This window comes from Rissa tridactyla, chromosome 2, assembly GCF_028500815.1.
Source record: "Rissa tridactyla isolate bRisTri1 chromosome 2, bRisTri1.patW.cur.20221130, whole genome shotgun sequence".
Lineage (NCBI taxonomy): Eukaryota > Metazoa > Chordata > Aves > Charadriiformes > Laridae > Rissa > Rissa tridactyla.
Window position 1 is genome coordinate 149,224,360 of NC_071467.1, and position 11,999 is coordinate 149,236,358.

At 40.5% G+C, this 11,999-nt stretch overlaps 1 protein-coding gene across 2 annotated transcripts in view; it reads left to right on the plus strand.

Moving 5' to 3' along the window:
- The window catches only part of GPR158 (G protein-coupled receptor 158), a 211,193-nt gene extending 204,590 nt beyond the window's left edge, over nucleotides 1-6,603 (plus strand). The window contains exons 11-12 of one of the 2 annotated variants that reach the window (XM_054192155.1): nucleotides 765-1,587; nucleotides 1,714-6,603. In XM_054192155.1, the coding sequence (XP_054048130.1) occupies nucleotides 765-1,587; nucleotides 1,714-2,219 (1,329 nt within the window). In that variant the 3' untranslated portion in view covers nucleotides 2,220-6,603. Of the gene's footprint in view, nucleotides 1-764 lie in introns of both variants that reach the window. The other variant, XM_054192154.1, reaches the window with a different exon arrangement.
- Nucleotides 6,604-11,999: the final 5,396 nt, after the last annotated feature.

Here is an 11,999-nt window from a genome sequence, read left to right on the forward strand (position 1 = left end):
ATAGTATTTATTATCAAGAACAACACTTTTTCCTATGAGTAAACTCTGAATTGCGTCCATTTGACTTTTTTTTGCAGATATTAGCTGAAACAGGCCAGCTTAGGACTCTCAAATTTTGTGGCATCAGGTCATGTAAAATCTCATGGAAAATATTCACTAGTGTGAAGAGAAATTGTATTATTAGTTGTAGTAAAAGTCATACTGGAGGCTAAAAGAGGCAGAATCATCCACAGCAAGAGCTATTTAGCAGCTTACAGAGGCTCTTTGAATTGTCTTGAAGTGCAAACAAGATTTGGTGTCAGTGTGATTAGTCATTTGTATGTAACATATACAGAACTATACAGAACTATGTAACTTAAAATTTTAAAAACACACGGTTAACAGAAAGAAATACTTTATTCCTATCTTACGTGATAAAAGGGCTTATGTTCCCAGAATAAAGAATAGCTAGAGAGTTCAGTAGGAAAGCGTACACCACAGCACTGTGGAATCTGAAACATGGAGCATGAATGTGTACGAATTGTGCATGCCGTATGCTGCGCAGCTGTGGAAGGTAACGTGTTTGTGCACGAGGGATGAACTTCTTTTTAAAGTGGAAAAAAGTGGGATTCAAGTTAATGGAGAAACGGCATATTCAAGAATTAGAAAAGACAGTGACGTAAGTTTAATGCCATTTTTAGAGCAATGGGTAGAGGGTATCAGGCTGCTTGTTTGACTGGACTCGCTCTGCACATACTAGTTTTGCCATTCACTTTGCTTTGCAGGATGAGTTGAAGAAACTATATGCCCAGCTTGAAATCTATAAAAGGAAAAAGATGATTGCTAATAACCCACATCTTCAGAAAAAAAGGTGCTCTAAAAAGGGCTTGGGGCGCTCAATAATGCGACGTATTACAGAAATCCCCGAGACGGTCACCAGGCAGTGCTCCAGGGACGAGAAGGACCTGATGGAGCACAGCGCTGTGAAGAACGCGGCCACACTGAGAAAAAACCCACAGGATTCCACGAGTTCTGCAAAGCCAAAAGAAGAGACTTTGAAAAACAGAGTCTTTTCATTAAAAAAGTCCCACAGCACTTACGATCACGTTAGGGATCAAACAGAAGAACCAAATAGCTTAACTACAGAAAGTGCAGAAGTTATAGCTGCTGAGAATTCGCTTCTGGATTCCTTGAATGGTAACAAATTAACCAAAAATGCTCCAGAAAAGGTTGAAGCTGTCTCCACTGAATCGGTCCCTTTGGTGTGCAAATCAGTAAGTGCGCATAACTTAAGTGCCGACAAGAAGCCTCTGCATCCAAGAACATCTGTGTTACAAAAATCCCTCAGTGTTATTGCTAGTGCCAAGGAAAAGACTCTGGGACTAACGGGTAAAACACAAAGCCTGGAAGAAAGCACTAAATCTCATAAATCTCAGCAGAAGGGTAGGGAGGCCAGCAAAAAGTACTCAGCCTCCGATAAAGGGGAGCATAAGGATTCCCACCGGAAGGACTCTACCCACTCTGAGGAAACAAAGAAAACCCATAAGTCTGGAATTATGAAACAGCAAAGGGTTAGTCAAACACCTGCAAATCCAGACACAGGCCCAGGTAAGTCGCTGCACAAGGACAATTTCGACATAGGAGAAGTTTGTCCTTGGGAGATATATGACCAAATTCCTGGTCCTGTGCCTTCTGACTCTAAAGTTCAAAAACATGTGTCTATTGCTTCCTCAGAGCCAGAGAAAAACCACCCTTCCCAGTCAAAGGGGAAGTCTCATCATAAGCTGAAGACACCTGAAGGGTATCAACAGTCAAATCAAAAGAGCTCAGAGAAGGTGGAAGCAGCCACTCGGGAGACGCAAGAGCAGCAGGTCTTTGAAAATGAGAAAAACCAGTCGAATTCCAAGTCTCAGGTCTCCCCTGGGCTGAAGTGTGAGAATGTTAATAGATATGCACCTAATACCTGTGCTGGGGAGCAGGAGGAGTTACCCCAGAAAGCAGCAGAAAAGGAAAACCTCAATAAATTGGCGGAACAGAAAAAAAATGCCTCTTCCGAGGGAAACGTGCTTTCATCTGACTCCCATAAGCCAAGTAGTTACGTACAGCAACCTTTAGCATCTCGAGCTGAAGTCTGCCCTTGGGAGTACGATACACCAGATTTACCAAATGCAGAAAGAAGTGTAGCTTTATCGAACACCTCTGCTATAAGTGCAAATAAAACAGCAACACCTCGAAAATAAAAGGCTTTTGGACTGAGGAGAGTAGCAACATTGAGAAGAAAGACACCAGGAAGGACAGAGAGGACTTAGGCCAAATGGATCTGAAAATTCCTAAGGAGCATCACTTAAATCAAGGGAATCAGCACTACAAATAAGTAGGAGTTAAGCAAAGTAAATTATCGTTAATGTTGTTATTATTTATTTGTTGAGTGCCAACAATGTGATTAGCAGTGCCCAGAACATGGTCCCTGCTCCAAGGATTTTACTGTGTCAATGAAAGAAACCTGCCTTTGTGAAATCACTTCTCTTTTAAAAGAAAAAAAACCTGGTGGTAACAAACGCACAGTGTAGATCTCAACGGCGTTATTTCTGAATGCCACAACTGGCTTTAACTTGCCCTTGGGACTTTAAAGATCCAGCAGAAGTAGGGCACAGAAAATGTCCTGATGGCAAAAAGGGGTATCAATGAGCAGCTTATTAAAATGACGACTTTTCACTTTACGTCTTTAATCTAGATAGCACTGCTAACTCGATGCATCCCAAAAATACATTTTATATAATGATTGCTCTCATTTTCTTATTACTGTGTGTTTAAGTACATTGTTGTGTCTCATATTAAAGCATTCCAGATTGTATAATTTTTGCAAATACCTTTGATATTATGTGACACAACAACACATTTATGCAATCTGCAGATACTTTCTTCTAATCGCAAGTTAAAATACCTGCTGTAGACTTTTTTGTTTATATATAAAATTGCAGTAATCACACTGGCTATGGAAGCCGTAATTCATATTGGGAAATTCCTTTGGGCTTTGGAGTTTATTTTTTTCCTTTCCTGTCCTTTCCTGTGATTTATATAGTGAATTTTTTTTGTTTACTCTCTGTTACTTAAATTTATAGTTTGATACTGTATTATTCAGGGTTTTTATACGCGGTAAGTTACTTGTTATGCACTTCCCTGTTAATGCTCATAGACTTTGTTAATAGTGGAAATTCAGTCGTCTTAGCTGCATATTCTGGTAAGTCTTAGGACAACTTATCTGTTGTTTGTTACTAATTGGAAAATATCATCTAACAAACCAGAATTCTTGCTTTAAACATGTATGGTGATGACCTTGTTCAGTATTTTGTACTGAGCATATCCTCACAAATAAGACAAGCGAGAACGACAATGAATATACCCCAGAAAAGATCACCTGTTATACTAAAACCAGACAACTCCAGGAAATATATTAGCTAGCTCATATAGAACAAGTGTACTGTTATCCCTGTTGGCAAACCTCCAAAAACTGGCCTTTGGAGTGAGGAGAGAAGTCCAAAATATTACTCTTCCCCCATATATGCAATTGTAAAAGATAGTAGGAATGGACATAACGGCATCTCTCTCCCACTCTCCAAAATGCTTTGATTATTTATTTATTTATTTATACATACATACATTTACAGTAGAAGTTAATGTTTAATACAGTGCTAATTTTCGGTAATAGCTACGGTCCTCATCATGCATATGAGCTTAATTCATAGATGGCCCATTCACAACTATGATCCTTCGTGACGGTACACCATCAAGACCTGAGGACATATTGTAAAGATTCTGAGGAGTATCACTAATAATAAAAAACCCGCACTATTCACTAGAATTGGCTATATATACAGCACTCCAAAATAAAGACAGCTCAGTCCTAAAGAACTTGTGCAATTTGAGAGAGGTGATGGGATTCAGTAGAAGAACATGAAATGAGGATGAGTGAAGAGAATGTGTTGTTTAATATATATATAATATATATATAAAATAGATATTTATATATGTTTAATATATATAAAATGTCATATCTAATACACACATGCACATACACGTATGTAGTATAAACTGATTTTTGTGGCATCATAGAAAAAGTGGCTTAAGATAAAATGCAATGAGCAGAGGGACTTAGACAAGCTGGGTATGAGGAGCACTTTTTTTGTCCTTTGAAAAGGACAGGAGACTATGGGCACGTCTACACTGACAGGTCAAGATGGATCTGATCTTCCTCTGCTAAGCCCTAACCTGGAATGTGCCGACACCTGAGCCAGCTGGGGACAAGTCAGCTCAGGTCTCAGTGCTGTCTAAACACATTGGCCTCACTCATAAATTTTGCTCGTTAGATTAAAGTGGCTGAACTGCCCCAACCAACCTGGTTATCCTGGATGGTGCTCGATTCCACCATGGGGACGTGCTGACTTAGGTCTTTGCTACGCTGGGCTTGCCTGACTCTCCTGCCCCTCTTTTGTAGGGTGTAATTGTGGAGATGTGGTTTTTGCCTTCAACACACGTCTTCTGATCAGGACACTTGCAGCCCAGAATCCCTGTTCACCTGTGAAAGGGAGTCAGGCATCTGAGTCTGGGTGCTTTGGACATCTGTGCACCCACTTGCCTGCACAGCGCCAATGGCATCCCACATGCAGCCCAAGCCCGCTCCCTGCCTAGTGTGGGTAGGAGCTGAGGTTAGACCTGGTGTGCCCAGATTCTCCCTTCCCAGTCCCAGACACTAATGGGGTTTGGCAGTAATTTTTCCATCAACTTCAGTGGGCTTTGATCAGCTTTTCAGAGAGAAGGTAACCCCAAAATTCCTTGCATAAGAAGAGGTCCGTCCTGGGAACACAGCTTTCTGGGAGTCCTCCTGGAGCACACTGACATTCTGTGTAGAGAGATGCACAACTTGAAACCTGATGAATATGGTGACCACCTCATGCCTCTCCTACCCTTAAAGGGAGGTTCTGCAGTGCATCTCAGCGGTGCTTTGTGTGAACGGGGTGGGGGGACAGCTTAGGTTGCCCTGACTCACCAACGGGAGTCGGCGCTTTGTTGGAGCCAGGTGCTGAGGTTAGAAGTGGGCATCCGTGGAGGAGTTGTGAAAGATGTTTGTATGTACTCACTGCCTCTTGGAGACAGACGGTCACCAGGAGCAGGCGCCAGCCCCGGTGCCCTTGCTCATCTTGCCGTCCCTCCTTTTCCTCGTGGCCGAGCAAGGACATGCTGCCCCTGCCCTGCTCTGCAGCAGTCATGTCGGGGTACAGCCTGCACCAAGGGTGAGAGGATCCACATCGGCAAAGCGTCCACACAGTACCACTGCCCCGTGCACCACTGGCAGGATCAAGCCCTTTGTGCATGACTGTATCTGTGCCACCGCTACCTATCTCCAATTCCTTGTTCGTTTTCTTTTCCCTTTCTTTCTTTTTTTAAAAGATAACTTCGTTAGAAACACAGAAACAAAGCCTGTTCCTTGGCTGGTGTGGGACAGCCCGGCTGCATGGCAAATGAAAGAATGATGGCTGATTTACCAGGGAAGGCACTGGCTTGTATATTCTTGTTTGGTTTTGTTTTCCTTCATCCTGACCCTTTCCCTCACTTCTTAAAAAATGTCTGTTATGGTTCTTTAGGCTCGTTCTAGTCACATCTCCTACGATTGATACAATCGGAGAACTTTCCTTTAGAAAGCAACAAAGCTTTCCCCAGTTTATTCAGCAACTGATATTTGGGCTACAGATTCAATTGGGACTTTAAATTATTTTGCACTTAAGAAAATGAGGGGCCAAACTTCACTCAACTATTCTATTTCACTATGATGCTGCTAGAAACATTGCTTAATAAAGACATACTAAGTTAGACATAAATAATGTTCTGTATTTCATGGATTTTTCTCCACCAGCATATATTGGCTAGATTGCTTAGTTGTCTTTTTCTGGAGTTTCATTGTCATTATTCAGCCAAGAGAAGTGCAACTCTAGAATCGAGATGTTTTCTAGCAGATCTGTTAAGAGAAAAGATAATAAACACTATGGTCACAAACATTTGCTAGGTTGTCCTTTTAAATGCATGTGCAGGCTGCATTTCTCCTTTATTTCTAAGCCATGGTTTATAAATAATTAGATTTATACCAATCTTATTAGACTTGTATAATTTATGCAAGATTATATGCTTTAAAATATAAATCAGTACACACCTATCATCAGCTTTGGTGGCATCATAGACCTGAAACCGGACAATACTTTTCTATTTGCTCTCCTTAGGCTTTTGCATGCATATGACAACAGGCAGGCCTGAGAAAACACTGCCTTTGGACTTTTAACATTTTAGCTACTCCAAGTTGTAGAGTATATAAAGCTGTAAGTCTCTTCACTTTATAATGTGGTTCTTATAACAATGTTATCTGGCAACCAACAGCATCCACCATGAAATACTTGATAGATTTATGTTGTAATGTGTTGCAGCATGTAAATAATGTAACTTCTCTGCAATAAAGCACATTTATATGAAATCTGTCTGCAGGCTTTTGTGTTGTGATTTTCTGAAGTCATTACTGATCCAAACTAAAGAGGTTTCTCGTCAAACTTGTGAAATAACTAACAATGAGTTTTACAGCTTATATGATCTGGTCATGTCATTAGCATTTTCTGGATTTTCCTCATATTTTCTTGACATCAGCCCTTAGACCAGCTGTGTACCTGTGTTGAGGATTTCAGGTGAAGGAGATAGCATGATTGGCAGCTCTCTTTTCTCAGTGGCTGCAATTTTGAGAGCAAAATTATAGGGTCCATCCTATGTTCTCCTGAATTTAATGGCAAATAGAATGTTAGAAAATATTAGGAAGTAAATAGATAGCATTTTATGATGTTATTGTAAAATCCTGTAGCTCTTCTGTGTGCATGCCTGGATTCCTCATCTAAAATATATGTCTAACAGGTATAGAAAAGATACAAAGAATGGTAGCGAAGATGATCAGAGCCAGAGAATGGCTGCTGTGTGAGGGGGGACTAAATCAACTGCAACTTGCAACTTCTTTAGCTTGGGAGAGAGATGGCCAAGAGGGATGAGACCTATATGAAATTACAAATGGTGCGAAGGTAGTTAGGAAACTGGTATTTGCTGGGTTTTGTAATGCAGAAACTACAGAACACCCAGGGCAGCAGTTTAAAACAAATCATGTTTTCTTCTACCTGTGGCAAAAATAACTTGTGGAGCTCATTTTCACAGATTGCTGTGGATATCGTGAGTTCAAAAAGCATTGGAGAGGTCGTGGAAGAGAAGTCCATCAAGATCCCTGAAAATGGTGGATATGAAACTCTTAAATCCCTAATCTGTAGGTGGCTGACAAGTAGTTGAATTGTCTATGCATAATCACCCAGTTTTCTTTCCATAATCATCCACTGCTGGGTATGGTGCTAGATGAGCATTTCATCCAGCGCAACCTTTGTATGTTCTTATGTCTGCATAAATACAGATAGTTAGGCTCAATTAGTTTATATTCTATTGTCATCCCTGATTTTTTAATAATTTTTTATTGATGTTAGAGTTCTGGTAGGTTCTTGCACAGGGATATAAATCTATATATATATTTGTACTTTTCTCAGTGCCTCTTGGGTTGAAAAGCAGGCATTTGGGTAACCCCTCTCTCAGGCGCAGGGTGTCAAACTAATAGAATTAGATTCAGAGAAACGTAGAATAGCCTAGGTTGGAAGGGACTTTTCAGATCATCGAGTCCAACCATCAACCTGACTCTGACAAAAGCCATCACTAAACTGTATCTCTAAGCACCATGTCTACCTGTTTTTTAAATACCTCCAGGGATTGTGCCTCAACCACTTCCCTGGGCAGCCCGTTCCAATGCTTAATAACCCTTTCAGTGTAAAGGTTTTTCCTGATATCCAATCTAAACCTCCCCTGGTGCAACTTGATGCTGGAGCTCCACTTCTGACATATTCACAGCTTTGAAGAAGTAAGGGTATGATTTCCAAAGTTTTGTGGCTTTGGAAATCATCCACATCTGTATTTTCTATGACCCTCTTCCTTCTATTATAAAATGTATTTAATCTGAGAGGAAACGGTGGGTGGACCTGCCCTGCCATGAGACGGTGGGGCACCAGCAGCCTGCTGACACCCATGGGGAGGGTATGGAGAAGACAGACATGGGCTTTTCACAGTAAGGCATGGTGGGAGGAAGGGAGACAACGGGCATAAATTCAAGCAAGAAAGGCTCAGGCTGACTACGTGGAAAAGTTGAAGCAGTGGAGAAGGTTTTCCAGAGTCTGTGCATCATTGAAGCTTTTAACGAACCGACTGGATAAAGCCCTGATCTTGTAGTTGACCCTACTTTGAGCAGCAGGTTAGACTGGAGATCCCTAGAGGTTGTACCTGAGTGATCCTATCGTCCTACGAACAGTGTTCACTATTTGAACATGTTCTTCACATCATCCTTTTGAAAGCCCTGCGGGTGGATACCCCCGGCAGCTTTGACTCCTGCCTAACAGTACAGGACAGGTAGTCACCAGCTGCTGTCACAGAAAGGCATTTTGCTTCTCTTCTGATGCCCACAGCCCCGAGCGGTCACTGTGGCAAAGTGAAGGGGGAAATGATTTTGTTTGGAGCTGGTTGGGAAGAACAGTTTTAGCTGCCTGTGAGTCCTTGAGCTGGTGCACAGTTGAAAGAATGTCTTGCACAAAAAAACCCCAACCCCTATAAAAGGGATAATGTTTTTCTCTAACACTGTGAGGATTTTTTTAAAATCAGTACCAGATTCTGAAGAAACCATTAAAACAATTCTAAATTTTGGGGGCGGGGGGGTGGTCTATGAATGCAGTTCTTAAATATGGCAGTTGATTTGGTTCTGGGTTACTGGGCTGCATGCCTGCCTGCGGAGAAGTTATTTCAAGCTGAACACTTTTTTTTTCTTAATAAAATAATATTTCTGACAGGTTGGAGCAAACTTTTTCCCATTCTAAAATAGCTTTTTCATCACTCAGAAATCAGCTTCAGCAATGCTAGAAATGTAGTAAAATATACTGATTGCTCCACTTGGTTTGGCAGGCTGCCATTATGTTTATTCAATCTTCTAGTTCTTTAATACTTGGAAAATTGAACATTATCTCTCCATTTTTGCAGGTGATTTATTTCTTTTCCTTTATTTATGAATTAGCTCTTTTAGTCACTGGAAATGTACAAACAAATCGAACGCTGGCCATTTTACCATCAAATTACTAGATTTTAGATTTCTGGATATATGAGTTGAGTCCAATTTTTCATTGTGTCAAAGCATGGAAAAACGTTACATTGTACTCAAAATAGACATATATTTTTGAAATGTGCATTTATGATCTTCTGTATAATATACATATCTTACATACAAGGGCACAGAATCATTATTACATCTTTCTAGCTGCAGAAGGCAAGCTTTCACAGGAGATGGGTAGCAGCCTTTAGACGCAATTAGAAGACAAGATTGCTAAGCCTGCTCAATGGAAGTCTCCTGATGGAATTCAAACCACTGGGTGTCTTTCAAGTCTACCAGCATAAAATGTGTGCTAAGCTAGGGCTTACCTGCGTGTTTGCTTCTTGGCTGTTGGGAAGATGTTCTGAGGCAGAGCTAAGGCAGATGCCTCTCCAGTGCCACTGCGGCATGGGCTGTCAGGCCCACCTGTGTGACCTCTTGCTTTCCTGCTTGCTGTTGGCCTGCTGTGCCTTTACTTCATGATGGGGGATCACGGAGTAAACTTAAAAACCTGTATTTGTTTGATCTGCTTGGCAAACACCCATAGTGGTGGGGTTCTGTTGTACCTTTTCCCCTGCTGCTGAGCAAAAGTTGACAAGAGCAGTGGCGACGAGATGGGTTTGGATGTTGCAGCGTTGCCGGAGCGGGGCAGAGTAAGTCTTTTGGAGGCTGCCTGGATCTGTTTGGAGTTGAACGCTATTATACTTGCTTGATAGATGGCAGGGCCTTTAGGCTGGCTGCAGTATTACAGATGAGAAACAGGTTGATTTGACATACTTCAGTGCTAAAAATAGTATCATATATTGATGTCTTTGTTCCACGAAGATTTTTTTGAAGCTGAAGGGTGGTAAGAACCATGTGGTTCCAAGCAGTCATCTTGGAGACTTCACCAAGGGAAAATCACAGCAGCACTGGAGAAGACGCCTGTCCAACTCTGTTCCCCCATCACATTTTATGAGGTACTTGGCAAATGCACAAGACTCGTGTAAGCTAGCAAAATTGGCTAGTGCTTCTCTGTAGGCAGTATATTTTAAAAGTTATGTTTCTACTCATTTTAATGCTTTTATAATATATCAATTCACCTTTATTGACAGCAGGTTTATTATCTATGATTTTTTTTCCCTATAGTTTTCAGGAACTTGCTACAAAACTTTGGTTTGCATCTCAGCTGCTCCATTGTGAGGCCAGCGTTATCCTCACATATTTCTCTGTTTGAAGTCAGAAGACAATAGGTTCACAATCTGTGGAATTTTCCTTCAGAAATAGTTGAGTATTTTAAAATACAACTTTTACAATTTTTATTCTTATTGCTTTAATGATATACTCTGTTTTAATGACCAACAAAATTGCAATATGTAAAAACTGCTAGCAAAATACTACATTTGTTACTTTCTAAGTGGTATTTAAATGGATTTTTGCTTCCAGGATCTGTGATTAATTGTAGATTGCAACTGTACACTGCATGGCCTTTCCATTCAATTGTTTGTTGTCTACATTATAACTGGAATTGCAAAAAATAATGTGTCAAAAATCACAGTGCCCAGGTAGGGTTTGAGGGTATTTTTTTTGGATTTGCCGTCTCATCAGTGTATGGCAAGCATTTTTACACACAAGCTAAACTACTTGCTAAACCACTTGCTTTGATGTTTTATTCATTACCTTGTAAATTTCTATATTATTCTTAATTCCTCGGGGACAATATTCAATATATATATAATTCAATATAACAGACTAGCAGATAATAATAGAAAATCAATGAGATAAAACTGCATATTCTTTTTCTTTTTTAAACATGATAGTGAAAATGTGAAAGCCCTGGCATTTCTGGGGGAGAAAGCAAAACAAAACAATGAGGATTTTATTGGCGACTTTCCTAGTCAGAACTGACTATTTTTAAAATTAAGGAGCTTAGAGAAAACTTTACTAAATTTCTGGTTGATCAAATACTGCCCTGTACATTCTGTCTATTTAAATTACTTGCGATTTCAGCTGAAACAAGTATGTAGTTCTTGCCCCAAACTCAGTTTTCACTAGGGGTGCATTTGACTCAGTGAGGAAAGTGCAGAAACCACATCTACATATATTAAAAGTCCGTGCCTGCATATGATTGTGTTTATATTAAGGCACCATTTCATCCTCTTCCTGCTTTTACCTCGCAGTAAAATGCCTTTCTGTAAGTTATTTGGATATTGTTACTTCAAAAGGGTGTGCGTGTTTAGAGTATGAAACAGGTAGGTTATAAAAGGAAATACATTTACACAAATCAAGCAATGCAGCTTTTAGGGGCCATTTAGGCAGAGTTCCTATTTTCCTCTGCTTGCTTCTTGTCTCCTCACATGGGAAACCCATTTTCTAGTGTAACTTAATAAGACCCAAAAGAAGACTTAGAGGACAGGAGGTATCACGTTACTGAATGAGAGTCAAACTATTAGTTGGTTAATTCCTAGCATAGAAATTACTGATTTTGAAGTCACCAGAAAAGGCATTTAGTCTCAAAGTCTGCTTTGAATTCAATTATTTCTTTGAAAACTCCAGTCTGAAAGGCTCAATTATTGGTTTTGATGGTGTAACGAATCTTTACAAATGGCAAGAGCAAATCTGCAAAGTCAGCAAAAGAGTCCGTGCCCTCGTACAACTGCTTGGAGAAGCAGGCTGATGCTAAGCCAGGTGGGCTCTTGGCGTGGGAAACTTTTGAACAGCACATGGGACCACCCATTGACTATATCCAGAATTAAAGCATTTTGGACTACCAGGAATGAGCTATTAGAGCCAC